The sequence below is a fragment of the Coloeus monedula genome, assembly GCF_965178545.1.
Source record: "Coloeus monedula genome assembly, chromosome: 27".
Taxonomy (NCBI): domain Eukaryota; kingdom Metazoa; phylum Chordata; class Aves; order Passeriformes; family Corvidae; genus Coloeus; species Coloeus monedula.
Window position 1 is genome coordinate 4,994,763 of NC_138807.1, and position 26,235 is coordinate 5,020,997.

The 26,235-nt window shown below is 67.4% G+C and overlaps 3 protein-coding genes across 3 annotated transcripts; 2 read left to right on the top strand and 1 right to left on the bottom strand.

Moving 5' to 3' along the window:
• Nucleotides 1-629: 629 nt before the first annotated feature.
• Nucleotides 630-6,544, top strand: TM6SF2 (transmembrane 6 superfamily member 2; the record flags this gene model as incomplete). The annotated part of the gene is made up of 10 exons (XM_082297700.1): nt 630-718; nt 1,988-2,100; nt 2,727-2,824; nt 3,292-3,395; nt 3,881-3,963; nt 4,162-4,286; nt 4,362-4,463; nt 4,912-5,004; nt 5,093-5,212; nt 6,338-6,544. 10 exons carry the CDS (start codon nt 630-632, stop codon nt 6,542-6,544), a joined length of 1,134 nt encoding a protein of 377 aa, XP_082153826.1.
• Nucleotides 6,545-8,922: 2,378 nt separating this feature from the next.
• HAPLN4 (hyaluronan and proteoglycan link protein 4) lies at nt 8,923-14,058 on the top strand (the record flags this gene model as incomplete). Its single annotated transcript, XM_082297799.1, has 4 exons — nt 8,923-9,040; nt 9,406-9,768; nt 11,874-12,176; nt 13,727-14,058. 4 exons carry the CDS (start codon nt 8,923-8,925, stop codon nt 14,056-14,058), a joined length of 1,116 nt encoding a protein of 371 aa, XP_082153925.1.
• A 1,922-nt stretch (nt 14,059-15,980) lies between these two features.
• Nucleotides 15,981-24,430, bottom strand: NCAN (neurocan; the record flags this gene model as incomplete). Its single annotated transcript, XM_082297701.1, has 15 exons — nt 15,981-16,174; nt 16,287-16,469; nt 17,298-17,442; nt 17,527-17,609; nt 17,690-17,848; nt 18,025-18,138; nt 18,297-18,413; nt 18,595-19,238; nt 19,446-19,959; nt 20,042-20,905; nt 21,177-21,470; nt 21,941-22,068; nt 22,155-22,329; nt 22,930-23,331; nt 24,358-24,430. 15 exons carry the CDS (start codon nt 24,428-24,430, stop codon nt 15,981-15,983), a joined length of 4,089 nt encoding a protein of 1,362 aa, XP_082153827.1.
• Between the last annotated feature and the right edge of the window lie 1,805 nt (nt 24,431-26,235).

Consider the following 26,235-nt stretch of genomic DNA (forward strand, 5'->3'; position numbering starts at 1 on the left):
TCCCTCCGATCCCTCCAAAATCCGGGATAAAAGCTCGGCTTTCATCCGCTCCGCTCCTTCGTTCTCCCGGATCTGAGGAGCTGCGTCCTTTAGGATCGCCGGGATGAACTGGAAAAGTGGGGAAAACCCTCATCCTTCTCGTTCCCGAGTTTTCCAAGTTCCTTGGAGTGGTTGGATCCTTCAGGGAAGCCCGCAAGGACCTTCGGACTGAGCCACGAGCGTCCAGCCCTGACCCCTTCCCTGGAATTCCTGTCCTTTTCCCTGGATCCCCATCCTTCCCTGAGATCCCTGTCCTTTTCCCTGGGATCCCTGTCCTTTTCCCTGGAATCCCTGTCCTTTTCCCTGGAATTCCCGTCCTTCCCTGGAATCCCTGTCCTTTTCCCTCGATCCCTGTCCTTTTCCCTCGATCCCTGTCCTTTTCCCTGGATCCCTGTCCTTCCTCCCAGGCCCCTCCTGTCCCTTCCCTGCCCCCCGTCCCCGCCCGGTGTCCCCGGTGCCTCCCCCGTCCCTCCGCGGGCTCCCCGCCGGTGTCCCCGGTGCCTCGGGGCGGCTCTGTGGCTTTAAGGGCGCTGCCCGGGGCCGGTCCCGGGGCCGAAGTCCGCGGTGCCGGTGCTGGCGGCGGGGCCGGGATGCAGCTCCCGGCGGGCCCGGCCGCCCTGGGCGCCCCCCTGCTCGCCCTCCCGGTGGCCTTCGGCATCAGCGGGGTGGCAAACCTGGAGTGAGTGGGGACCGGGAGGGACCCCCGGGAGGGGGGAATGGGGACCGGGAGGGAGCCCCGAGAGGGGGAAATGGGGAATGGGAGGGACTCTTGGGAATGGGGACCGGGAGGGACTCTCGGGAGTGGGGAATAGGGACCGGGAGGGAGCCCCGGGAATGGGGAATAGGGACCGGGAGGGACTCTCGGGAGTGGGGAATGGGGACCGGGAGGGAGCCCCGGGAATGGGGAATGGGGACCGGGAGGGAGCCCCGGGAATGGGGAATGGGGACCGGGAGGGACTCTCGGGAATGGGGACAAGGATGGAACTCCGGGAGTGGGGAATAGGGACCGGGAGGGAGCCCCGGGAGTGGGGAATAGGGACCGGGAGGGAGCCCCGGGAATGAGGAACGGGGAATGGGGTCCTGCTCCGGGGATGGGATGGGGCTGGGACAAGGCTCCATCCAGGGCCGGGGGAGTGACCCCACCTGGGATCGCTGTCGCATCCTCGGGGTCCCATCCGGACCTGGGAGCTGTGTCCCAGCCAGGGGACAGGGTCTGGGAATCCAGTCCGGGACAGGGGCTGGATCTACCCTGGATCGGGGGGTCCATCCCAGACAGGGACCCCAATCCAGGTGTTCCCATGCGAAGGCGGCTGCGGGTGGGGTTTTCCCGCTGGATTTAAATCCCGCTCTGGGAGTTCCGACCCCGCAGAGCCGCTCGGGCTCCCGGACAGCCCAAATCCAGGGAATTGGGGTTATCCCGGCCCTGGAGTGTCCCCGCTGTCCCCTGGGCCGCTGACGTGTCCCGGCCGATGCCACCCCCGCTCCCGCCCGTCCCCGCCGCTGTCACGGCCGCGATAACGGCCCCGCTTTCTCTTTGCCCGGAATTCCCAACCCAAGGGCTTTGGGAGCGGCTCCCGGCGATCCAGCCGGAATCCCAGCCCTTCCTCACCTTTGGGATTCTCCCCAATCCCTGCTGGGATGTCCCACCCACCCTTCCTTTGGGATTCTCCCCTTCCCAATCCCTGCTGGGATGTCCCACCCACCCTTCCTTTGGGATTCTCCCCTTCCCAACCCCTGCTGGGATATCCCACCCACCCTTCCTTTGGGGTTTTCCTCCCTGGGTTATTCTCGGATCCAGATTTTCCCTCCACAGCGGACGGGCAGTGACCCCACCTGTGCTGGCTGCAGGGTCTGATCCTAATCCTAAAAACCAGCGGGACTGGGAATGTTTCGGGGGAATGGGGGGAATGAGGCCGTGCCGGGTGCTGAACCCTTCCCGATCCCACAGCAGCCCCCTGTCCCCGGCGCTGGTGGCGATCCTGGTGCTCCTCGGCCTCGTCTCCATCCTCATCCTCATCCTCACCGGCGGGATCAGCCACTTCCAGGATCCCCTGTTCTGCGGTGAGACCCCTGAGGGGTGGGATTGGTGCTGAGGGCAGGGATTTGGGATTTGGGAAGTGGGGAGAGCTGTGGGACCCACATGGAGCAGGGATTTGGGATGTGGGATTTGGGATGTGGGAAGAGCTGTGGGACCCACATGGAGCAGGGATTTGAGATGTGGGATTTGGGATGTGGGATTTGGGATGTGGGGAGAGCTGTGGGACCCACACGGAGCAGGGATTTGGGATTTTGGGGGGAATTTGTGGGACCCACCCAGAGCAGGGGTTTGGGATCTGGGGGATCTGCGGGCCCCACACGGAGCAGGGATTTGGGATTTGGGATCTGAAGGACCTGCGGGCCCTGCATGGAACAGGGATTTGGGATTTGGGATCTGGAGGACCTGTGGGCCCTGCATGGAACAGGGATTTGGGATTTGGGATCCGGAGGACCTGTGGGCCCTGCACAGAGCAGGCATTTGGGATTTGGGATCTGGAGGACCTGCGGGCCCCGCACGGAGCAGGGATTTGGGATTTGGGATTTGGGATCTGGAGGACCTGCAGGCCCCGCACGGAGCAGGCATTTGGGATTTGGGATTTGGGATTCAGAGGACCTGCGGGCCCCTCACGGAGCCTCCCGTGTCTCTGCAGTGTTCGTGGTGTTCTCCTTCGTGTCGGCCGTGGATCTGATCATCGCGCTGGAGGAGGACGGGCTCGTCTCGGGCTTCACGGAGCTCTACGTGCGAGAGGTACCGACCCCACACACCCCACAGGGGGCTCCTGCACCCCCGGACCCCCGTGGGACCCGCTGTCCCTATCCCCAGTGTGACCCAGACCCGCTGTCCCCATTCCCGGTGTGATCCCTCCCCCCGGTGTGACCCGGACCCGCTGTCCCTATCCCCGGTGTCCCCTGCCTCGGTGTCACCCGGTGTCCCCTCCCTGCTGTCCCCACTCCCGGTGTGACCCTCCCGGTGTCCCCATCCCCGGTGTGACCCTCCCGGTATAACCTGGTGTCCCTACTCCCGGTGTGACCCCTCCCCCCGCTGTCCCCACTCCCGCTGTCCCCTCCCCATGTCCCCACTCTCGGTGTCCCCACTCCCGGTGTGACCCTCCCGCTGTCCCCTCCCGGTGTCCCCACTCCCCGTGTGACCCTCCCGCTGTCCCCACTCCCGGTGTCCCCACTCCCGGTGTCCCCACTCCCGCTGTCCCCGCGCAGGGCGAGCCCCACGTGCGCACGGCCCACGGGCTCCTCCTGTGCTACTGGGACGGCACCGTCCACTACGGGCTCTACCTGGGCATGGTCAGCGCCATCGGGCAGCGGTGAGGGGGGCTCGGGGGGTGGGAGAATCCCGAATTTCCTGAGGAGGGGAGCTCGGGGGGGGTGGGAGAATCCCGAATTTCCTGAGGAGGGGAGCTCAGGGGGGTGGGAGAATCCCGAATTTCCTGAGGAGGGGAGCTCGGGGGGGTGGGAGAATCCCGAATTTCCTGAGGAGGGGAGCTCGGGGGGGTGGGAGAATCCCGAATTTCCTGAGGAGGGGAGCTCGGGGGGGTGGGAGAATCCCGAATTTCCTGAGGAGGGGAGCTCGGGGCGGTGGGAGAATCCCGAATTTCCTGAGAAGGGGGCTCACGGTGATCCCAGGTGGGCTCGGGGGGGATCGAGGGCTGGAAGAATCCCGAATTTCCTGAGGAGGGGAGCTCGGGGGGGTGGGAGAATCCCGAATTTCCTGAGGAGGGGAGCTCGGGGGGGTGGGAGAATCCCGAATTTCCTGAGGAGGGGGCTCCCGGCGGCCCCGCTGTCCCCGCAGGAAGAATTACCGCAGCCTGGGGCTGCTCTGGCTCGGCTCGATGCTGATGAGCGCCGTGGTTTTCCTGCTGGGGAATCTGCTCGGTACGGGCGCGGGGAGGGGCTCGGGCCCGTGTCCCACCCCCAGGACCCCTCCAACCCCCCCCGTGACCCCTCGGGAGGAGGAAGAGGAGGATTCCGGCGATCCAGCGGGAATCCCAACACTTCCTCACCTTTGGGATTCTCCCCTTCCCAATCCCTGCTGGCACTGCCGTGCCCATCCCGCGCTCTCCCCCCTGGCAGGGAAATACAGCCCCGAGCTGAGCCCGTCCTTCCTCCTCAACCTGCCCTACCTCCTCATCCTCGCCTGGGCCGGCCGGAGGCTCTTCCAGCAGCCCCGGGCACTGCCGAGCCTCAGCCCCGAGCAGGTGAGCGCGGAGCGGGGCTCGGGGGGGGCTGGATCAGAGGGTGCGGATCCCAAAATCCCAAATTCCCTGTGCCAGGTGGCAGAGGAGCAGCGCAAAGCCCTCTACCAGCGGCCCCAGGACCTGCTCCTCATCCTCATCCTCATCCTCACTGCAGCCTTCACCTTCTTCAGAGGGATGGTGAGTGCTGGGGGGGCCTGGAGGGGCTCAGGGGGCTCCTGGAGGGGCTCGGGGAAGTCCTGGATGGGCTCAGGGGTCCCGGGGAGGGTTCCTGCCCTCGGCCACCTTCCTGCCCATCCCAGGTGGTCCTGAAGGGTCTCGGGGGGTCCTGAAGGGTCTTGGAGTGGCCTGGAGGATCTCAGGGGTCCCGGGAGGATCTCAGGGGTCCCGGGGAGGATCTCAGGGGTTCTGGAGAGGGTTCCTGCCCTCGGCCACCTCCCTGCGCACCTCAGGTGGTCCTGAAGGGTCTCGGGGGGTCCTGGAGGAGCTTGGGGGTCCCGGGAGGATCTCAGGGGTCCCGGGGAGGGTTCCTGCCCATCCCATCCGGGAGAATCTCAGGGGTCCCAGGAGGATCTCGGGGGTCCCAGGGAAGGTTTCTTGCCCTCAGCCATCCCCCTGCCCATCCCAGGTGGTCCTGGACTGCCCGGCCGATTCCTGTTTCGACTACACCCACCTGCACGAGCCCTACCTGCGCGACCCCGTGGCCTACCCCAAAGTACAGGTGAGATGGGGGGGACAGGAGGGGCCGGACCCCCCCCTCCAGGTGCCACCAGGGCCACGTGGTGCCACAATCTCGGTGTCCCCGGCAGATGCTGATCTACCTCTTCTACCTGCTGCCCTTCCTCATCCTCGCCATCTACGCGCTGGCACTGCCCGGCTGCTCCTGGCTGCCCGACTGGAGTTTGGTGTTCGCCGGCGCCGTGGTGCAGGTGGGGGTAACCCCAAAATCCCTAAAATCCCGGGATTTGGGTGGAAATTCCCACACGGGGATTGACAAAAGGTCAGGGCTGGGTTTTGGGGGGCAGAGCCTCACCCGCGGCTGCAAGTGGAGCAGTTCCTGTGCCTGGTAATTGCTCTGGCCTCGGTGGATTTGGACAGAACCCGAGATTAGTGGGATGGAAATAGGATGGAGAGAGCGGCAGGGCGATAGATAGGATGTGCTGGAGCCAAACAAGCCTTTGGGGCCGGGAGTTTGCACCCTTTAGGGATGGGGGTTTGCACCCTTTGGGGCTGGGGCTTTGCACCCTTTGGGGCCGGGAGTTTGCACCCTTTGGGGCCAGGGGTGTGCACCCTTTAGGGCCGGGAGTTTGCACCCTTTGGGGCCAGGGGTCTGCACCCTTTGGGGCCGGGAGTTTGCACCCTTTAGGGATGGGGTTTGCACCCTTTAGGGATGGGGCTTTGCACCCTTTGGGGCCAGGGCTTTGCACCCTTTAGGGATGGGAGTTTGCACCCTTTAGGGATGGGGCTTTGCACCCTTTGGGGCCGGGAGTTTGCACCCTTTAGGGATGGGAGTTTGCACCCTTTGGGGCCGGGAGTTTGCACCCTTTGGGGCCGGGAGTTTGCACCCTTTGGGGCCGGGAGTTTGCACCCTTTAGGGATGGGGGTTTGCACCCTTTAGGGATGGGGTTTGCACCCTTTGGGGCTGGGGCTTTGCACCCTTTGGGGCCGGGAGTTTGCACCCTTTGGGGCCGGGGCTTTGCACCCTTTGGGGCCGGGGCTTTGCACCCTTTGGGGCCGGGAGTTTGCACCCTTTAGGGATGGGGCTTTGCACCCTTTGGGGCTGGGGCTTTGCACCCTTTAGGGATGGGAGTTTGCACCCTTTGGGGCCAGGGCTTTGCACCCTTTGGGGCTGGGGGTCTGCACCCTTTGGGGCCGGGAGTTTGCACCCTTTGGGGCCGGGGCTTTGCACCCTTTGGGGCCAGGGCTTTGCACCCTTTGGGGATGGGGGTTTGCACCCTTTTAGGGCCGAGGGGCTGCACCTTTTAGGGCCAGGGCTTTGCACCTTTTAGGGCTGAGCCCCTCTGATGCCGCCACCCCCATCCCTGTGCCCGCAGGCTCAGTTCACCCACCTGGGCTCCTCGCTGCACTCCCGCACCCCGTTCCCCTACCAGACCCCCGACGATGTCCTGGGCAGCTTCTTGCTCTCCAACGTCCTCTACGCGCTGGGCCCGCAGCTCCTGGCGCTGCGCTGCCTGCGCTCCCCGGCCTTTTTCCTTGCCCCAAATCCTCCCGGCCTGGCCCGGGCCAAGAAGTACCAGTGACGTGTCCTGCTCGTCCCCCTGGGCCGCTGTCCCCACCCCGGGGGGATCCCGCCCGGTGCCTCCGGCCCCGATCCAAGCGCTGGGACCCGGCTGCCAGAGGAGTCCCCAGAGGAGTCCCCAGGGATACTCCGGTCCCCCAAAAGCTTTGGGGACCTCGGGATGCTCCGCGGGGACATCGCTGCAGTCCCAGCCCTGGCCTTGTGTGGCTGGTGGGGGACGCAGGAGCCGCGGTGCCCTCCCGGATGGTCCCGGTCCCATCCCGGTGCTCCCGACCAGGCCGGGAGGGTTCAGGAGTGGGGACGGCGCAGGGAAACGCTGTTTTCCAGGGAGAAATAAAGGAGCCGAGGTTCGTTCCGAGCCCGTGTCCCCGCTGTGCCCAGCCGAGTGCCCCCGTGCCAGGCGGGGCACCGAGGTTGCCACCGCAGCATCCCCCGGCCGCGCCCCGCGGGCCCTTTGGGGGCAGGGGCTGGGGGCGGCTGGGCCGGGGGTCCCTGAGGGTGCCAGGGAGGGTCCCTGTGGGTGCCAGGGGCCCCGCGGGTGGGCAGGGGGTGCGCGAGTGGGTGCGGGTGGGCTCAGGGGTGGGTGGGTGTGAGCGGTTTGGGGGTGGGCACAGGGCAGGGGGCAGTACCGGGGTTTTTGGGGGTGGGCACAGGGCGGAGGGGCTGTACCGGGGCTTGGGGGTGGCACCCGCTGGGTGGGTGCCCAGGCTGGGGCTGGGTGGGCACAGCTGCCCTTGCAGTGCCCGGGGCAGGGATTTACCGGACGCAACTCCTCGTGCCCCGCGTGTTCCCCGCCCGCAGCCCGGCCCGGGGGTCCCGGCAGTGCCGGGGGACACCGGGGGAACCGGGCGGGCCGGTGACCTTGGCGAGCCGCCGGCCCTGCGCAGCGCCGGGAGCCGGGGCAGGGCCGGGCCGAGCTCCCGGTGCCGCCCCCTGCGCGGAGCCGCACCGGCGGAGGTACCGGCGGAGGTACCGGCGGAGGTACCGGCGGAGGTACCGGAGGCACCGGCGCACTCCTGCGGGCGGGCCCATCCCGCGGGCCGGCACCGGGCACACGGTGAGTGCGGGGCTGCGGGCGCGGGGCACCGGGACGGGACCCCCGGGGCCGGGAGGGGCGCGGCGGGCGGGGGTCGCTCGCTGCGGAGCGGCGGCGGCAGGAGCGCAGCTCCCCCCGCGCTGCGCTGTCCCCGGCGGGCACCGGAGTCCCGCAGCCCCGGGGCTGCCGCCGCAGTGTCCCGCACTGCAACACCGCACCGGGCCCGCGGCCGCCGAGCGCCGCCACCGCCGCAGCCGCTGCCCCGAGCGGCACCGGGACCCCCGCGGGGCTGCCCCGCTCCTTTTGCCCCCGCAGCGGACACCGGAATGCCCGCGGGGGGGGGGGCTTTCCTACTCCCACCGGGCACCGGGGACCCCCGGGGGGGCTGCTCCACTCCATCTGCCCGCAGACCGGGCACCGGGACTGCTCTGCTCGCTCTTAGCTCGGACTTGCACTGGGACCACCGGGAGGGGATGCCCACCTCCCCCTGCCCCCGGGCTTGGCACCGGGACCACCGGGGGGGCTGTCCCGCGCCCCCCGTGCTGGCCGGGCACCGGGACCCCCGAAGGGGCTGCTTCTCTCTCCCTGCCCCAGCCGGGCACCGGGACCACCGGAAGAGGTTGTCACTCTCCTCCCTCCCCCGGACACGGCACCGGGACCACCGGGGGGGCTGCCCCGCTTTTTGTGCCCGCCGGGCAGTGGCTGCCCCGCTTCCTTTGCCTCCGGACACGGCACCGCCACCACCGGCAGGGCTGTCCCTGCCCCTGTCCCCCGATCGGGACCCCCGGGGCGCCGCCGCGCTCCCCTTGCCCCCATCCAGCCCCCTGTTCCCGCGGGGAGAGGGCACCCAGAGCCAGGCTGGCATTTGGGGCACCCCAAGAGTCGGGGCTCAGGGTCGCAGCCTCCCAAGCAGGGGGAGGCTCCTCCCCACGTCCCCCCCCCGCGCTGTCCCTTGGGGAGGGGGCGCAGCCGGGGGTCTGGGGGCGGCTCCGGCCGCCGCTGCCCGGTCGCTGCCCATCAGTTCGGTTTCCAGAGGTGCCAGAAATAACTCAGGAGATCCGGCCCGGTGCGGCTGCTATGAAATATTCATGGAATATTCATCCCGCCTGGAAGCGAGCGGGGGACGCCGAGTTCAGAGCCGGGGGGGTCCCTGCGGGGCTGGGGGGGCGCGGGGGGGAGGCAGGGACTGACCCAGCCCTGTCACCCGCTTGGGCACGGCGTGGGTGACACGGGGTGCTGGCACACCACGGGCTGGGCACCAGCGTCACTTCGGGGGGTTCCCCTCAGCCGGGCTCCTCCGGGGGGGGCTGGAGGGGGCTGAGGGCGCTGCTGTCCCCCCCCAGATGCGTCCCCAAAGCCCCTGGGCCGCTGGCCCGGCAGCGCTGCTGCTCCTCGCCGCCGTTGTGGCCTCCGACGCGCTGCTCAACGCCCGGGGCAGGAAGAAGGTGGTGCATGTGATGGGTGAGTGGGGCCGGGGTCCCGTGGGCATCCTGGGGTTGGGATTGGGGATGGGATTGGGATTGGGGGCACCTCCTGCAGCCTCTGGGTTGTTGGGTTTAATGCGCATCAAAGCACGATCCGGGTCTCTGACGCGTCCCCTGTGTCCCCCCTGTCCTGTCCAGGGCGTGGGAACCCTCCTGGGATTATCCCGAACTCTCCTTAGGGTTTGCAAAGCCCCCAAAAGAGAGGAATTTCCCCCAAAAGGTGGCCCCACACCCCCATCCTGCTTTTCCCCCTACTTTGAACCCCCTCCTTGCGCCAGCCCTGGGCCGGCCGCTGGTCCCGCTGGGCACAGCGACCTCGCTGAGCCCCGTGTCCCTTTCCAGAGGGTGACAGCGGGGCCGTGGTGGTGCAGACAGCGCCGGGCAAGGTGGTGACACACCGCGGTGGCACCATCATCCTGCCCTGCCGCTACCACTACGACGTGTCCGCGCACGACCCGGCCGAGATCCGCCTCAAGTGGACCAAAGTGACCGAGCCCATGGCCTTCGTGGACGTGTTCGTGGCGCTGGGCAAGGCGCGGAGGGCGTTCGGACCCTACCGGGGTCGCACGGCCCTACAAGAGGACGGGGTGGGCGACGCGTCCCTCATCATCCGCAACGTCACCCTGCAGGACTACGGGCGCTACGAGTGCGAGGTGACCAACGAGCTCGAGGACGACACCGGCGTGGTCAAGCTGGACCTCGAAGGTAGCTTGGGGTGGCCGGGATGGGCTTCCCGGTGTGGGATCTTCCCGGCCCGGTGCTCTTCCCGTGGTTTATGGCCGCTGTTATGGGGTTTTATTGGGGCCGCGGGTTTACGGTGACAGCTCGTAAAAGGCGCAGAGTGATGGTGGCACGGGCTCGTAAAGCTCCTGGGCACCGGGATGTGGCAGCGCCGGGGTGTTCGGAAAGGGGGAAACGCTTTTTAAGGGGTTTGGGGGGTGGCAGAGGGGAAAACGCTTTTTTAGGGGCTCGGGGAGCGCAGTTTGGGGGTGGCAGAGGGGAAACGCTTTTTTAGGGGCTCGGGGAGCGCAGTTTGGGGGGTGGCAGGGGGGAAACGCTTTTTTAGGGGCTCGGGGAGCGCAGTTTGGGGGGTGGCAGAGGGGAAAACGCTTTTTTAGGGGCTCGGGGAGCGCAGTTTGGGGGTGGCAGGGGGGAAACGCTTTTTTAGGGGCTCGGGGAGCGCAGTTTGGGGGATGGCAGAGGGGGAAACGCTTTTTTAGGGGCTCGGGGAGCGCAGTTTGGGGGTGGCAGAGGGGGAAACGCTTTTTTAGGGGCTCGGGGAGCGCAGTTTGGGGGTGGCAGAGGGGGAAACGCTTTTTTAGGGGCTCGGGGAGCGCAGTTTGGGGGGTGGCAGAGGGGGAAACGCTTTTTTAGGGGCTCGGGGAGCGCAGTTTGGGGGTGGCGAAGGGGGAAACGCTTTTTTAGGGGCTCGGGGAGCGCAGTTTGGGGGTGGCGAAGGGGAAACGCTTTTTTAGGGGCTCGGGGAGCGCAGTTTGGGGGTGGCAAAGGGGGAAACGCTTTTTCAGGGGCTCGGGGAGCGCAGTTTGGGGGTGGCAGAGGGGGAAACGCTTTTTTAGGGGCTCGGGGAGCGCAGTTTGGGGGTGGCAGAGGGGAAACGCTTTTTTAGGGGCTCGGGGAGCGCAGTTTGGGGGGTGGCAGAGGGGGAAACGCTTTTTTAGGGGCTCGGGGAGCGCAGTTTGGGGGTGGCGAAGGGGGAAACGCTTTTTTAGGGGCTCGGGGAGCGCAGTTTGGGGGTGGCAAAGGGGAAACGCTTTTTTAGGGGCTCGGGGAGCGCAGTTTGGGGGTGGCAAAGGGGAAACGCTTTTTTAGGGGCTCGGGGAGCGCAGTTTGGGGGGTGGCAGAGGGGGAAACGCTTTTTTAGGGGCTTGGGGAGCGCAGTTTGGGGGGTGGCAAAGGGGGAAACGCTTTTTTAGGGGCTCGGGGAGCGCAGTTTGGGGGGTGGCAAAGGGGGAAACGCTTTTTTAGGGGCTCGGGGAGCGCAGTTTGGGGGTGGCGAAGGGGGAAACGCTTTTTTAGGGGCTCGGGGAGCGCAGTTTGGGGGTGGCAGGGGGGAAACGCTTTTTTAGGGGTTCGGGGAGCGCAGTTTGGGGGTGGCAAAGGGGAAACGCTTTTTTAGGGGCTCGGGGAGCGCAGTTTGGGGGTGGCAGAGGGGGAAACGCTTTTTTAGGGGCTCGGGGAGCGCAGTTTGGGGGTGGCAGAGGGAGAAACGCTTTTTTAGGGGCTCGGGGAGCGCAGTTTGGGGGTGGCAAAGGGGGAAACGCTTTTTTAGGGGCTCGGGGAGCGCAGTTTGGGGGTGGCAGAGGGGGAAACGCTTTTTTAGGGGCTCGGGGAGCGCAGTTTGGGGGTGGCATGGGCTCGTAAAGCAGCCGGACACCGGGATGTGGCAGTGCTGGGATGTTGGGAAAGGGGAGAACACTTTTTTAGGGGCTTGGGAGGCAAAGCTTTGGGGCTGGGAAAGGGGAAAACTCCTCTTTGGGAGCTCGGGAGCCGCAGTTAGTGAGTGCCAGGGCTCGGCTGGAGCCTGCGCGGGCACCACCGATGACCCCAAATCCCAGAGGAGACCCCCCCTGGAGTCCGGGGGTCCCTGCAATCCCAAACCCTGGATCTCCCAAACCTCCTTGCAGTGGGGGACAACGCGAGCGATTTTCCAGGCGTCTCTCCCAACCTTCCCAATCCCCATTTTCCCGCGGCCTCCCGAGCCTGGCACTGACCCCGCTGTTTCATCCAGCACCACAACAACCCCCCAAAAAACAAAAACAACCCCACCGCACCTTCTCCACCTTCCCCAGGAGTGATTTTCCCGTACCACCCGCGCCTGGGGCGCTACACGCTGAATTTCCACGAGGCGCAGCAAGCGTGCCTGGAGCAGGACGGGATCCTGGCGTCCCACGACCAGTTACACCAGGCCTGGCTGGAGGGGATGGACTGGTGCAACGCCGGCTGGCTGGAGGACGGCTCGGTGCAGTATCCCATCTCCCGGCCACGCGAGGAGTGCGGCCGCAAGGACACGCCCGTGGGCGTCCGGAATTACGGCTACCGGCACAAGGAGAGCGAGCACTACGACGCCTTCTGCTTCACCTCCAACCTCAACGGTGAGCGGCGGAGGGAAACTGAGGCACGGCGATGGCAGCGCCCAGCCGGGAGGGTGCTCGGGGTTGGGGGAGAGAGGAGGGAGCTGGAATCCTGGAGGGGGTCCGTCGGCATCACTTGTGGGGCTGGAATGCCGAGTTTTAGTCAAAAAGCCTGATTTTTTTTTTTAGCCAGAACCTCCTTTTTTTCATCCAAACCCTCTTCTTTTTTTATCCAGAACGTCTTTTGTTTTAGCCAAAACCTCTTTTTTTAATCCAAAACCTCTTCTTCTTAGCGAAAGACTCTTCTTTTTTATCCAAAACCTCTTTTTATTTAGCCCAAACCCCCTTTTGCTTTAGCAAAAATCTCTAATTTTTTAGCCAAACCCTCTTTTTTTAATCCAAAATCTCTTCTTTTTCAGCCAAACCCACTTTTTTTAATCCAAAATCTCTTCTTTTTCAGCCAAACCCACTTTTTTCATCCAAAATCTCTTCTTTTTCACCCAAACCCTCTTTTTTTCTTAAATCCAAACCTCCTCTTTTTTCAGCCAAAACCTTCCCCCCCCCCCCTTTTTTTTTTATTTTGTTGTTTTTTAGCAAAAACCTCTTTTCTTTATGGAAAAACCGGTTTTGGGGGGTTTTGGTTTTTTGGGTTTTTTTAAGCAAAACCTCTTTCCCGAGCAGGATCCAGGGGCTGGAGGGAATTGCAGCAGCCGGTGATGGATGAGGCCGGGGCCGCACAGGACAGATGGGAGCCGGGAGAGCTCCGGGGCTCCATAAATCCCTCCCGGGGGGCGCGGGGGGGCCCGGCCGGGCTTTATTGAACGGTGCCAGGCGGGACAAACAACGGGGGGCATCGCCCGGGGGTGGCACCGCCGCTGCCCAGCCCCGGGAATCTGCCCCCTCCCCCCCAAAATGGGTTGGGGGTCCACGGGGCTTGTGGCACTCGCCACATCCATCCCCCCCACCCCAAAAATAATTGGGGCGGCTACAGCGCATCGTGGGGTCTTCTTCAATCCCCCCCAAAAATGTGTTGGAGGGGGTCCCCAGCGCTTGTGCCACCCTCCACCTCCAGCCCCCCAATATATTTTCGGGGGGTCCACAGGGCTGGTGCCTCTCACCTGCTCCAACCTCCCCAAAATGTTTTTGGGGGTCCACAGGGTTTGTACTTCTTGTTTCCTCCAGCACCCCCAAAATATTTTCAAGGGGTCCACAGGGCTGGTCCCACTCACGTTTTCCAACCTCCCCAAAAATTTTTTGGGGGTCCACAGGGCTGGTACCTCTTGCTTCCTCCAGCACCCCCAAAATCTGTTTGGAGGCTCCACAGGGCTTGTTCCACTCACCTTCTCCAAGCCCCCAAAATGTTTTGGGGACTCCACAGCGCTTCCATCACTCACCCCCAACTCCCCAAATGTTTTCGGGGCCGCACAGGACTCGTACCCCTCACCTCCAGTCCCCCCAGAAATATGTCGGGAATCTCCACAGGACTCGTACCCCTCACCCCACCCCGCGCCGCCGCGCTGCCTCCAGGCTGCTCCAGACCGACACCCCCCTCCCTTTACCCCCCTTTTCAGGCAAAGTTTATTTCCTCAAAACCTTCCGCAAGCTGAGCTACTCGGAGGCCGTGCAGGCGTGCAAGAACAACGGCGCGGCCGTGGCCAAGGTGGGGCAGCTGTACGCCGCCTGGAAGATCCAGCTGCTGGACCGCTGCGAGGCCGGCTGGCTGGAGGACGGCAGCATCCGCTACCCCATCGTGAACCCCCGCGCCCGCTGCGGCGGCCGCGAGCCCGGCGTGCGCAACCTGGGCTTCCCCGACAAGAAGTACAAGCTGTTCGGCGTGTACTGCTTCAAAAAAGCCGGAGAAGCCCCGCCCGCGGCGGCAGGGGGGCACCCCAAGCGCGTGTGAGGGTCGGAGCGATCGGCAGCACCCCCCGGGTTTGGCCGGGGATCCCCCCCCGGGCTGTGCGGGGAGCTGCGGGCAGCCCCTGCCTCGGGCTGGAGAGGTGCCAGCAGCGCGGGCTGTCGCCCCCGGGGACGCTTGGGGACACTGAGGCAGCGGGACGGGAAAGGGTTTGATGAGCCCGGCCAGGAGCCTGCGCCCCGATCCGGGGCTGGCTCCCCGCTCCTCGCAGCTCTCGCTTCTCGACGCGCCTGTTGCATGTGCTAAAGGGCCGCAGAGCCCCCGCCCTCCTCATCCTCACGCTGTCCCCGCGGTCACACAGCGCTGACCGCCCCCGGGAGGTGCCGCAGGTCCCCCGAAATCCTCCCTTGGCCCTGGGCAAGGATTGGGGGCACCGGGTTTGGCTTCGTGCCGTGGCAGCCGGGGGGATCCCGCAGCCCCTCCAGCCCCCGCCGGGGCCGGGGCGGCTCCTGCGCGCTTGGCTTGGCCGGGGCCGGAGCAGGGAAGGGCCGGGGGAGGGCAGCGGCCCCTGTGCCCACCCAGCCGGGCACCGGCCGCAGGCTTTGGCAGCCCTGGACGTAGATGAAATAAAAGCTTCGGCCGCTTTGGAGAGCTGAGCGCGGCTCTGCTGTGTCCTTGGGGGGACAGCCCCCACTCGCAGCGCGATCTGGGCACGCTCAGAGCATCCCAGCCCTTGGATTTATCGGGATTAGATCCAAGGAGCAGCAGCAGCAGAGCCACCTCGGGGTGTCACAGCGCTGGCAGCAACCAGGGGCCACCGTGGGGGGATGGCAGGACAGGGGTGGGGACCCCGGGATTCGGAGGGGGCTCGGGGCGTCCTCCAGGCCCGGCCCAGCTGAGCACAGCCCATAAATCACCTTTAATGAGCGATGGAAACGAATATTGCTGGGAAGTCACAGCCCTGGGAGGGGACAGAGGGGACCGTGGGTGACAGGGGGGGCAGGGGAACATCGGGGGGTGGGTGACAGAGGGAGGGGTGGGAGCTGCAGCCCCCGCAGCCACGGTTAAGGCAGGAATCACCCCAAAAAAATCCATCGGCACCTCCCCATCTTGAGGGGGACGCCGCGGCCACGCTGGCCAGCGACAGGGGCCCGCGTGGCGGCCACCACGGCGGTGATTCACGGCGAGCAGGCGGCGGAGCTGGCACGGGGAGCCCTGGCAGAGGGTTTGGGTTTGCTCGGAATTAATGGGGTGCGGTGAGAGGCGGCAGCCGGGCAGCGGCGCCGGGCAGGGACCACGTCCCGCAGTCCCCAGGAAAGCGCAGGGCTCGCTCAACTGTTAAAAAAATTTATTAAAATGTCCAGCAGTACAGAAAGGCAGAGTCAGAAATGGGGAGGGGGCGTCGGGAGGGGGTCGGGGAGGGGGTCGGGACACGGCAGTCACGTCGCAAACAGCAGAGATCAGAAAGCGCCGTACACACACACACACGCCAACTCCAACGGGGACCCGAAACGAACGGAAAGGGGACAAAACCAAACCAAACACCCCCCAAACCAGGCGCGGAGCGGGACAGTGGCCCCGGAGGCACCGTGTCCCCCCCCCCCCCCACCCCCACTCCCACCCCGTGCCGGCCGCGGGGACACCCCGGGGTGCTGGGGCAGGGAAATGGGGGGCTGCTAAAAAACCAGAGCCGCCCGAGGTGGGATGTGGGGGGGCTGCCTGATTTAGCCCCGATTTGGAGACAGGGACAGAGCCCAGCTGGGGGGGTCCCTGTGCGGGGCTGGGGGCTCCAGCCCGGGCCGGGGGGGCTGAGCGCGGGACATGCAGGGAGGGCTGGGGACGCACACGCAGCCGCCCCCTCCGGATCCTATTCCCTACGGGGCCGGGCATCCTAAGGAGCTAAAGCCAAAAAGGGGTTATAAAAGAGGAGCGGGGGGGGGGGGGGATGGGAGAGGGGCGGGGGGACGTCACCACATCCCACGGGGGCCCCTTGTGCTCGGTGGCCGCCGCCCGGCCCTAGAAGTAGTGGCCCTCCTCCATCCAGTCCAGCCGGAGGTGCTGGCGGTGTTTTCGCCGCTCCTTGCGGGGTTTGTGGTGGTGGTGCTGGTGGTGGGGGTGGCTGTGCCGGTGCCGCCGGTGCCGCCGCGCTCGGTGCGACCGCCTGGCTAACGGGGGCGAGGCGGGGCACGCGGGGGGGGTCAGGTCACTGTTCGCGATGCCCCCACACCCCCGGCTCGGCTTCCCTCCCCCCCTCCTCCGTGTCCCCCACTAACGTTTTGTGCAGAGGATTTTGGGCCGGTCCCACTTGCCGGTGCTGTGGCACTTGATGGTGGGCACGTGGCGCTGGGTGAAGCCCTCCTGGCACTGGTAGCGCACGCTGGAGTGGATGTTGTACTTCTCCTTCTTCTTTCCCACCGGGAAAGCGTTCGGCACCTCCGGGGGGGGCCCGCACAGCACTGGGAGGGAGGGGACGCAGAGCCCCGTCACCCCCCCCCCCCGGTACTGGGAGGTACTGGGAGGTACTGGGAGGTACTGGGAGGTACTGGGAGTTACTGGGAGGGGACAAGGGACACCAGTCCGGGCCACCATGAGCTTCCCCCTGCATCCCCGGGGACATGGGTGGTGGTGGTGGTGGCTTTGGGAGAGGCTCGTCCATCAGGGTGGCAGCGAGGTGTCCCCAGGGTTTAACTGGTTAATTAATGGCTTTATTGGGGCGTCATTAGCGCGCGGGGTGGGGAGGAGCAGCTGGAGGTTAATGGAACTTCCCGAGGTAAGGAATGGGAATTTAATGGGTTTTAATGGGAGCAAATTAAACAAATCCAAGTGTGGAGGGAGGGATTGATCATGGGGGGGGGAAGAGAGAGGAAAAATGGAGATTTAGGGGAGAGCTGCTGGAGTTCGCCTGGGAGAAGGGCTGGGAAAAGTTTGCTGGGGACGAGGAGGGGCTTGGGGGCTGCGGGATGGGGACAGGGATGCCAGGAGCTGTGGAACGGGGATACTGGGACTGCGGGATGGGGACAGGGATGTCAGGAGCTGTGGAACGGGGATACTGGGACTGCGGGATGGGGACAGGGATGTCAGGAGCTGTGGAGTGGGGACACTGGGACTGCGGGATGGGGACAGGGATGTCAGGAGCTGTGGAGTGGGGACACTGGGACTGCGGGATGGGGACAGGGATGTCAGGAGCTGTGGAATGGGGATACTGGGACTGCGGGATGGGGACAGGGATGCCGAGGGCTGCGGGATGAGGCCGTGCCAGGCTGGGCACGCCGGGCGGGCGCTACCTGTGCCTTTCTTGCAGATGTAGGGCAGGTTGTAGTTGCAGGGCACGTCGTTCCACTTGCCGATCTCGTGGGACACGAGCACCACGCAGTCCTCGCCGCCCGCGAAGAAGTTGTCGGGTTGGTTCTCCCGCCAGTTCTCGTATTGCTGCGGGGCCACCACAGAGGCTGACACCCCCCGCGCCCCCTGCCCGCACCCTGAGCCCACCCCCGACCCCCCACAGGCCCTCACCAAGCCGGTGTTGTCGGTCCACTGGAAGTCCTGCTCCACGATGCGGTCGTTGAGCCCGATCCAGGTGTTCTCGTGGCCGAAGCCTGCGGGAAGAGGCACCCGCGGCTCGCATGGAGGAGGCGAGGAGCACCCGGGGAGGGGGGATTCGGGACCCCCAGCCCACCGTTGATGAAGCCGTGCTCCTCCTGCGAGTGGATGCTGGTGAGGTGCCCGGCCCGGCGCCGGCAGTCGCGCTCCGCGTCCTCCCAGGAGCGCCGGCGGGCGAAGTAGCGGTAGCAGTGCCCCTGGAACTTGTGCCAGTTGTGGTCACAGCCCTCCGTGTCTGCGGGGAGACGGCGACGGTGGCCACAGAGAAAGGGGCCGGCCCTCAGCCCCGCGGGGAGCGGCGCCGTGCGGGATTTGTGTCCCCTTGAGGCTCCCCAAAGCCACGGCGGCTGAGCCGTGTCCCCGCGGGGACAAAGCCGGGCTGGGGGGGGGGACACTGGGGGCTGTCCCCACCTTTCTCGCAGCGGCTGCCGCCGTAGCTGGGCAGGCAGAGGCACACGAAGGAATTGATCTCGTCGATGCAGGTGCCGCCGTTCTGACACGGGCTGGACAGGCAGTCGTCGATATCTGCGGGGACACCGCGAGCTGTGGGCACGGCGACATCTCCGCAGCCACCCTCCCGAGCCCTCCGGTGCCAGCGACCGAGGACGGGGCTCCGCGCAGCTCTCGGAGCCGCAGAGCCGCCCCCGCGCTGTGCCAGGGCCGCGCCGTGCCCGGGCACTCACCGATCTCGCAGTTCTCGCCGGTGAAGCCCGGGGCGCAGCTGCAGCCGCACACGGTGCCGTTGGCACGGCTCGTCCCGCCGTGAAGGCACGGGTTGTTCTGGCACGGGTCCGGAGGCGCTGCGGGGCGGCAGCGGTGTCCTGAGCCCGGCTGGGGGGACGCGGGGCCACCCACGCCATCCCCGCTCCCATCCCGTCGGCTCCCAGCGAGGAAATTCGGATGAAAAGAGCGACACCTCCCAAACCTCCGCCTCAAAACCTCCCATCCCCGCGCCCACCAGTCCCGGTGCCCGCAGCTCACCGTGCCCGCTGGCGTTGCCGGTGCCCACCCAGGCCAGCAGCTCCCGTTCCTCCAGCGCCGGCTCCTCCCCGCTGCCGCTGTCGGCGTCCAGCAGCGGGGACCCCTCCGGACCCCCCAGCTCTGGCTCCGCGGAGGGCTCAAAGAGCAGCCCCGCGCTCGGGGACCCGGCGGGCTCCGTCCCCCGTGGGTGGGGGGCACTGGGCGACGGCCAGGGCCCGAGGGCAGTGGGGGACTCTTCCCTCTTGGCCTCCCCGGAGGCGTCCTCCTCGCCGGGGGCTGTTGGAGCATCCTCGTGTCTGGGGACAGCTGGGGGGCCGGGGGTGGCGGGGGGCTGCCGGGGGCCCGGGGGGGACAGGAGGAGCTGCTCGGCTGCCCCCAGCTCCGGCTCCGAGCGGTGGGTGGGCTGTGGGTCTGGGGGAGTGAAGCCTGTGGACCCCTCCTCGGCCACCGGCTCCAGCACCGCCACCTCCTCCGGCCGCTCGGTGCTGGCCCACAGCACCACCTCGGTGGCCGTGGGGGAAGGGGACGGAGAGGGGACCTCCCAGGCCGGGGGGGACGCGGCTGCTTCGCTGCTGGGTTCGGCTGCGCCATTCCCGACATCCCTGGATCCCTCCGGCTGCTCCTGGCTAGGCTCGGCCGTATCCCTGGATCCCTCCGGCTGCTCCTGGCTAGGCTCGGCCGCATCCCTGGATCCCTCCGGCTGCTCCTGGCTAGGCTCGGCCGTATCCCTGGATCCCTCCGGCTGCTCCTGGCTAGGCTCGGCCGCATCCCTGGATCCCTCCGGCTGCTCCTGGCTAGGCTCGGCCGTATCCCTGGATCCCTCCGGCTGCTCCTGGCTAGGCTCGGCCGACCCGTGGGGAGCCGCGGCGCTGGACCGCCCCAGGGGCCCGAGAGAAGCCCCCTCGGTGTAGCCGGCGGTGGCAGGGTGTCCCTCGGAGGGACCCTCTGGCTGCAGGAATGTCACCGCCTTCCTCTGCCTCTCCAGCGCGCCGTCACCCGGGGCCCCGCTGCCGTCCCCGCCTTCCCCGCGGGGCTGCGGGGCCGGCTCGGGACCCTCGGCCACCAACGGGGCCGGAGGCAGCGGGGGCAGCGGGGTCACCGAGCCACCGCCCTCCTGGGAGGGAGGGTCCCCGGAGAAGTCCTCGGTGGCATCCGCGGGGGGCCGCGGGGAGTCCCCGCGGGCGCTGGGGACGGGCTGAGCCCCACCCGCGGGGATGTCCCGGTGGCCCCGAGCGTCGCGGGGAGTGGCGGGGACGGACGGGGACGGGGACGGCACGGGCGGGGTCCCTGCGGGGGTCCCTGAATCCCTCGGGGCCGGCTCCTGCGGCGAGGGGGACACCGGGGCGGTGGCCGGGGCCATGAGCTCTGCAAGAGACGGCACCGCCATGGGGTCCCCGAGGGGCGCAGCCCGCGCTGGGACCCCCCGGCCGTGCCTGGTGTCACTTACCGGGGCTGGGCTCCTCCTCCAGCGCGTTGGGGGACGCGTGGGGACCCTCCCGCCGGGGGCTCTCGGTGCCGGCTCTGGGGAGGCTCCACAGCTCCACGGCGTTGGCTGCGGGTCCCTTCACCTCCAGCGCCAGCACGGGGGCCGGGGTGACAATCCCCGCTGGGTCCTCAGCTGCCACCGTGGGGTCCCCAATCGCCGCCGTGGGGTCCCCAATGGCCACCGTGGTGTCCCCAGCTGCCACCGCGGGGTCCCGGCTGTGCCGCTGGAGCTGGAAGTAGCGCCCGTTCAGCCCGGGGTAGCTCTTCCTCGGGGCGCTGGAGCTGCCCGGGGGGGTGCTGGGGGTCTTCGGGGCCGTGCTGGGGGTCGCCGGTGCCAAGGACGAGCCGGTGCTGTGCTCCAGGGCTGGGCCTTGGGCATGTGACAGGAGGGTGGCCGGGAGTCCCTCGGGGTCTCCTTGTGCCGGAGGATCCCGCCGGGAGCTCTCCGGAGCCTGATCCACCACGTTGAGAGCCTCCTCCTCGTGGGGCCACGCCAGCGAGGTGGCCGCGGTGGGCGGCAGGGATGTCCCACCGCCCGTCCCCAGCCCTGGAGCCGCCGGTGCCGGCGACAGGGCAGCCCCCGGGAGATCACCGCGCTGTGCCACCGGGCTGCCGCTGGCCGGCTGCAGCTGCTCGTCCTCATCCTCGCCCAGCCCCGCGGGCCCCGGCTGCGGCTGGAGGTCGTAGCGGTCGCGGGGGATGTCGCGGGTGTCCCCCGAAGTGCCCAGGTCCTCGCTGTGCTCCACTAGCACGTTGTCGCTGCTCGGCGGGTCGGGCGTGGGGGGCACCGGCAGCACCGGCTCCTCCGTGTCCCTGTGCCCCGCGGCTGCGGGGACACCACGAGCATCAGCGGTGGCACCGAGGGCACCCGAGGGGTCTCGCAGCCCTCCTCGAGTGTCAGCACCAGGCACCGCATCCCCCTCCCCGCACCCAGCCGGAGCTGGGCTCCCTCCCAGCGCCGCTCTCCCCGTTTATCTCATTAATTCCCTAATTAAATATTCATCCGCAGCAATTTTCCCGGCCATGCCCACTGATCCCCGAGGGAAGACGGGAGCGGGTGGGGGGTCTGGGAGCGGAGCTCGGCGGGTCCCGCTCACCTTTGTAGCAGTAGGCGTCGAATTTGGAGGCGGCGGAGGGGAAACCGGTGCGATTTGGGAACTGGTAGAGGGTCCGCACCCCCGAGGCCTCGCCCCCGCACTTCCTGCGCGGCAGGCGGATGGGGTAGCGGACGCTGCCATCGGCCAGCCAGCCCGGGTCACACTGGTCCAGCCCCTCTCGCCACGCCAGGTACAGCTGGCCCGTGGTGGCCAGCGAGGCGCCCCGGCTCCGGCAGTGCCTGCGGGCCTCCTGCCAGCTGAAGCGCCCCGGCACCGTGGCGTAGAACACGGTCCCTGCGGGAGAGCGGAGGTGTTGGGGACACGGGGGCAGGAAGTGACGGTCCTGGTGGCTCGGAGTGGAGCGGGGCTTTTTGGGACGTCGCCATGGCCTGAGCGCCGCGGCCACGCTCGGTGACGGTGCCAAGGATGGCACGGAGCGCTGGCATGGCCCCGGCACCCACCCTGCAGCCAGGCGCAGATGTGGCCACGGAGGGACCTCCCTGGGCACCCAGCCGTGCCACGGCCACGGACGGACATCCCCGGGCACTTATCTGTGCTCCCGGCCATGCCATGGCTACAGAGGGACATCCCTGGGCACCCAGCCACGCCGTGACCACGGAGGGACACCGTGGGCACCCAGCCATGGCCACGGCCGGGGAGGGACATCCCTGGGCACCCAGCCACACCGTGACCACAGAGAGCCATCCCCGGGCATGTGCCAGGCTGCTCTCAGCCGGGCACAGCCCTGGGCACCCCCTTCTTGCCTCGCAGCTCCCGGGAGTAGCAGTAGACGTCGTAGAGCTCGGCGGGCTCCCTCCGCCCGTAGCTGCGCACGCCGGGGAGGCTGTTGCGGTCTCCGTAGCAGCCGGGCCGGGACAGGGTGATGGGGTACCTGCGGGAGGGGCACGGTGGGCGCTCGGCTCCGCGGGGAGGTGGTGCCCGGTGATGCCCGCGGGGTGACCCGTCCCCCGCACTCACCGCACGCTCTGGTCGCTCAGCCAGCCCGCGTCGCAGTTGTCGTAGCCGTCCTCGAAGGCGGCCTGGAGGTGCTGCGGGGAGGCGATGACGGCCGAGTTGTCGCGGCAGGCGCGGCGGGCGGCGGGGAAGGTCAGGGCGTAGCGCTCGCCCGCGGGCCGGTAGTGGAACACAACGCCTGGGAGGGCACAGGAGCGGGGAGATGGTACCGGGGGCAGGGCTGGGATGGGGCGCAGGAGGGGCAGAATTGGTGTGGGATGCAGGGATGGCACGGGGTGCAGGGATGGAGCAGGGTGCAGGATTGGCACGGGGTGCAGGGATGGCACGGGGTGCAGGGCTGGCACGGGGTGCAGGATTGGCACGGGGTGCAGGGATGGCACGGGGTGCAGGGCTGGCACGGGGTGCAGGATTGGCACGGGGTGCAGGATTGGCACGGGGTGCAGGGATGGCACGGGTGCAGGGCTGGAGCGGGGTTTAGGCCTCACACAGCTCACAGAGAGTCCGCAGGGCTGATGGGGAACAGAACCCCTGTCATGGGGTGCAGGGGGGACACACGGGGGGGCACAGCTGCCGCCATCGGGTACATGGGGGGCACAGAGCACATGGGGGGCACCGGCTGCGTGGGGTGCAGAGATGCTGTGGGGTGCAGGGAGTGCACAGCTCACACGGGGTGCACAGCTCACCCTGAGTGCCCAACTCGCCCACCTTGCCTCGGCCACAGGGGCTGCGCGACCCCCCCAGCGTGCCCTCCGCCGTGCCCCCGCCGTGCCCCGCTCACCCGTCACCTCCAGCGGCAGCAGGTCCTGCTCGTCGTCGATGCCGGCCACCACCTCGCAGCGATAGAGCCCCGCGTCGCTGGCGCGGGCCGCCCGCAGCTGCAGCGTGGCGTTGGAGCGGTCACGGGGGTAGCCGGGCAGCGACACTCGGCCCTCGTAGGCTTTCACCACCTTCACCGCGTTGTCCTTGGCCACCAGGATGGGCACGTCCTCCCTCTGGCCGGTGGCCGAGCGCACCTTGCTCCATTTGACGCGCGGCGGCTCCGGGGGCTCGTTGGGCCCCAGGGAGGCGGAGGGGTGCAGGAGGAAGAGGCAGGGCAGGGTCACGGGCTCCCCCAGCCCCACCCGCACCGCCTGGTGCTGCACCCTGGTGATGTGGATCACCTTCCCCTCGTCCTGGGAGCCTGCGGGGAGAGCGGCTCGGCTGCCACGGGGAGTTTGGGCACAGCGGGGAGGGCTGGGGGGCATCGCAGGGTGTGGGGGGCTCCGCTCCGGGCGCCCCTGAGCGCCTCAGGAAGAGCAGGCAGCGGGATAATGAACTGGGATAAAGCGCGGCCACCCCATCCAGCGGCTGCTGACAGACCTTGTCCCCCTCTGGGGCTGAACCCCCAGCTCGGACGGGGTCCACGGCACCCCCAGGATGCTGCCCAGCCCCCCGATGTCCCCAGGCTGTAGGCACTGCTCTGCACCCGTGGGTGCCACACGGCTCCCTGGGGACACCAGCTCGCCCTGTCCCTGCCCGCCGAGGGAGATCCCTCGCCGAAGACGCCACCCGACGCCTGTGGCACCAGCGGAAAGGCCACCCCCGTGCTGGGATCAAGCGTGCCAGGACCGTGACCATCTCCTCCTCCTCCTCCTCCTCCTCCTCCTCCTCGTCCCGCACTAATCCCGTCCCAGCCTGTGCAAATCCCCCGCGTCTCTGACCCCCCGTGGACCCTCCAGTGGGATCAGGGGACAGCTGGGGACTGGGGACAGCCACTTATCCCTCCCTGGCACCTTCCTCCGCCACCCTCACCGCACCCCCAGCCCTCGGCTCCCTGGGGGCTCCGGGGAGGGCTCCGGGGTGGGCGATCCCAAAGCCCCCGGTGCGGCGGATGCTGCGGTGTCCCCGCCGTGGGGGACGGGGGGGACACGGCTCAGAGCCACGGCAAATCCCCGGGGGGCTCAGCTGGGCCGTGGGGAGGGGGCCGCCAGCGGGATTAAGGATTTAAGGTCTCGCCTGCAGCGATCCCAACGCGGGGAGGGAGGGAGGGAGAGAGGGAGGGAGGGAGGGAGGGGGCACGGTCGCCTGGGGGACTTCTCCCTCACTAATCCCGCGGGCAGCCCGAGCCCTGCCCGGGTTGTTACCCCCGGTCACGGTTTATTCCGGCCCAGAGTTCATTATTTATCGCTGTTTGCCCTCTAATTAGCCCCGGCCGCCGAGCACTTACCCAGGACGGCGATGGGGAGGAGGGAGAGCCCGAGCAGGACCCAGCAGGCGGCATCCCCCATCACATGGACCATCCTTGACCTGCAACGACAGCAGCGCTGCCAGGCCACCGCTCGCCCACCCCGCGATGCCCTCGGGCCAGAAATCACCGCGGGAGGAGCGGGATTAGCCCCATTAGCCCAGGGAGAGCTGGATTTCTCTGCCGGCACGGGGGCGGGATGAGAGACCAGCATCCAGCTGGGATGTCCCTCTGTGTGCCCGCCACCGGTGCCACCCGCGGTGACATCCCCGCGGCACCCGGCGAGGTGTTGGGGGTGAGTGGGCACACCCGGGGGTCCCGCGGCCCCCCAGGGGCACAAAGCCCCGGCTCCGCCGCCGCCCGGAGCTCCCTCCCGTCCGTCTGCTCCTCTGCGGCGGCTGAGAGGGTTCCTAAAACATCTGGGAGCCGGGATCAGCGGGAAGGTGGGGAGGTCACACAGCTGGCATGGGCATAAGCGTGGCCTGGCGCCTGCCGCCATCACCCAGCTCCCACCACAACCATCACCCGATTCCCACACAACCATCGCCTGGCACAGGCACCACCACCCAGTGCTCACCACCATCACCCAGAACGGACACAACCATCACCCGGCGCCCACCACCATCTCTGAGCTCCCACCACAACCAAAACCTGGCACAACCATCACCCAGTTCCCACCACAACCATCACCCATCGGGGGCACAGCTGTCACCCGGTGCCCACCGCCATCACCCAGTGCCCACCACCATCACCCAGTGCCCACCACCATCACCCAAATTCCCACCACCGCCACCATCCAGCTCCCACCACAACCATCGCTCACCCGTCGGGTGCCAAACTGGCCGAGCAGAGGCAGCAGGGACTCAGCCAGCACCCCCAAAACCCCAAATCCCGAAGTGCCACCACGTGGCCAACGAGCTTGAGCCAACCCCCAGCTCCTCCCCACTCACAGATCCATCCTGGAATTTGCTGCTCCCTGGGTTTCCCCGATCCCTGCCCCGTCCCAGACAGGGCTTTGGGGACCACTCGGCCTTTGGGGGACACCAGAAGCCCCCCGTGCCTCTCCCGCTGCCCCGAGCCGAGGCTCTGCCTCCTCCCCCATCCCTTTTGCTCCATTTTCCAGCCCTTGATGCCTCGTTCCGTCCCTTCTATGCTTTTATGGGACGAAAATAGAAAAAAAGAGCGAAACGGCGAGAAAAAAGGAGACACCCCCCCCCCCCCCGTGTTCCGCGGGGGCAAAGGGCCTTTTTGGGGATGCAAAACCGGGTTTTATCTGATTCCTTCTCAAGAAGAAAGCCTTGGCAGCCCCTTCCCCACCGCGGCAGCTCCACAGGGCGTTCTGCTGGGAGGGAACAGGGAGGTGTCCCTGGCCCCCTGGCCATGGAGGGAAATTCCCGGGGTCAGGAATGGGCAGCGGGATGTGCCTTTGCCCGGATTAATCTCCCTGGAGCTGGAAAACCCCAAAGCAGCGCCGGGGCTGCTCCACGGCACCGACAGCAGCTCGTTCATCCCTGCTCGGAGATGCTCCGGGAAGGAAATGCCTCGGCAGCACCAAACTTTTCCCGGTCTTTGAGCTCCAGGGGGAAAAATAAATTCCTTGGCACGGGCGGTCTCGGGAGGTTCCAGCTCCTCGCGTTGGAATGTTAATTTTGGCTTTCTGGGGTGTTCAGGAGCTCTCCCAGGACAAAGCAGCAGCGCCGTGTCCTTGGTCCGGGCACCACCCGAGACCCGCTGGGTGCGGGATGGGGACACCCAGGACACCCAGCACCAGGGAACAAGGGTGGCCCGGGCTGTGCTCACCCGCGTCTCAGGGATTCAAACCATCCTGCTGGGTTTTCCCGGTTTTTGAAAGATTTTTTT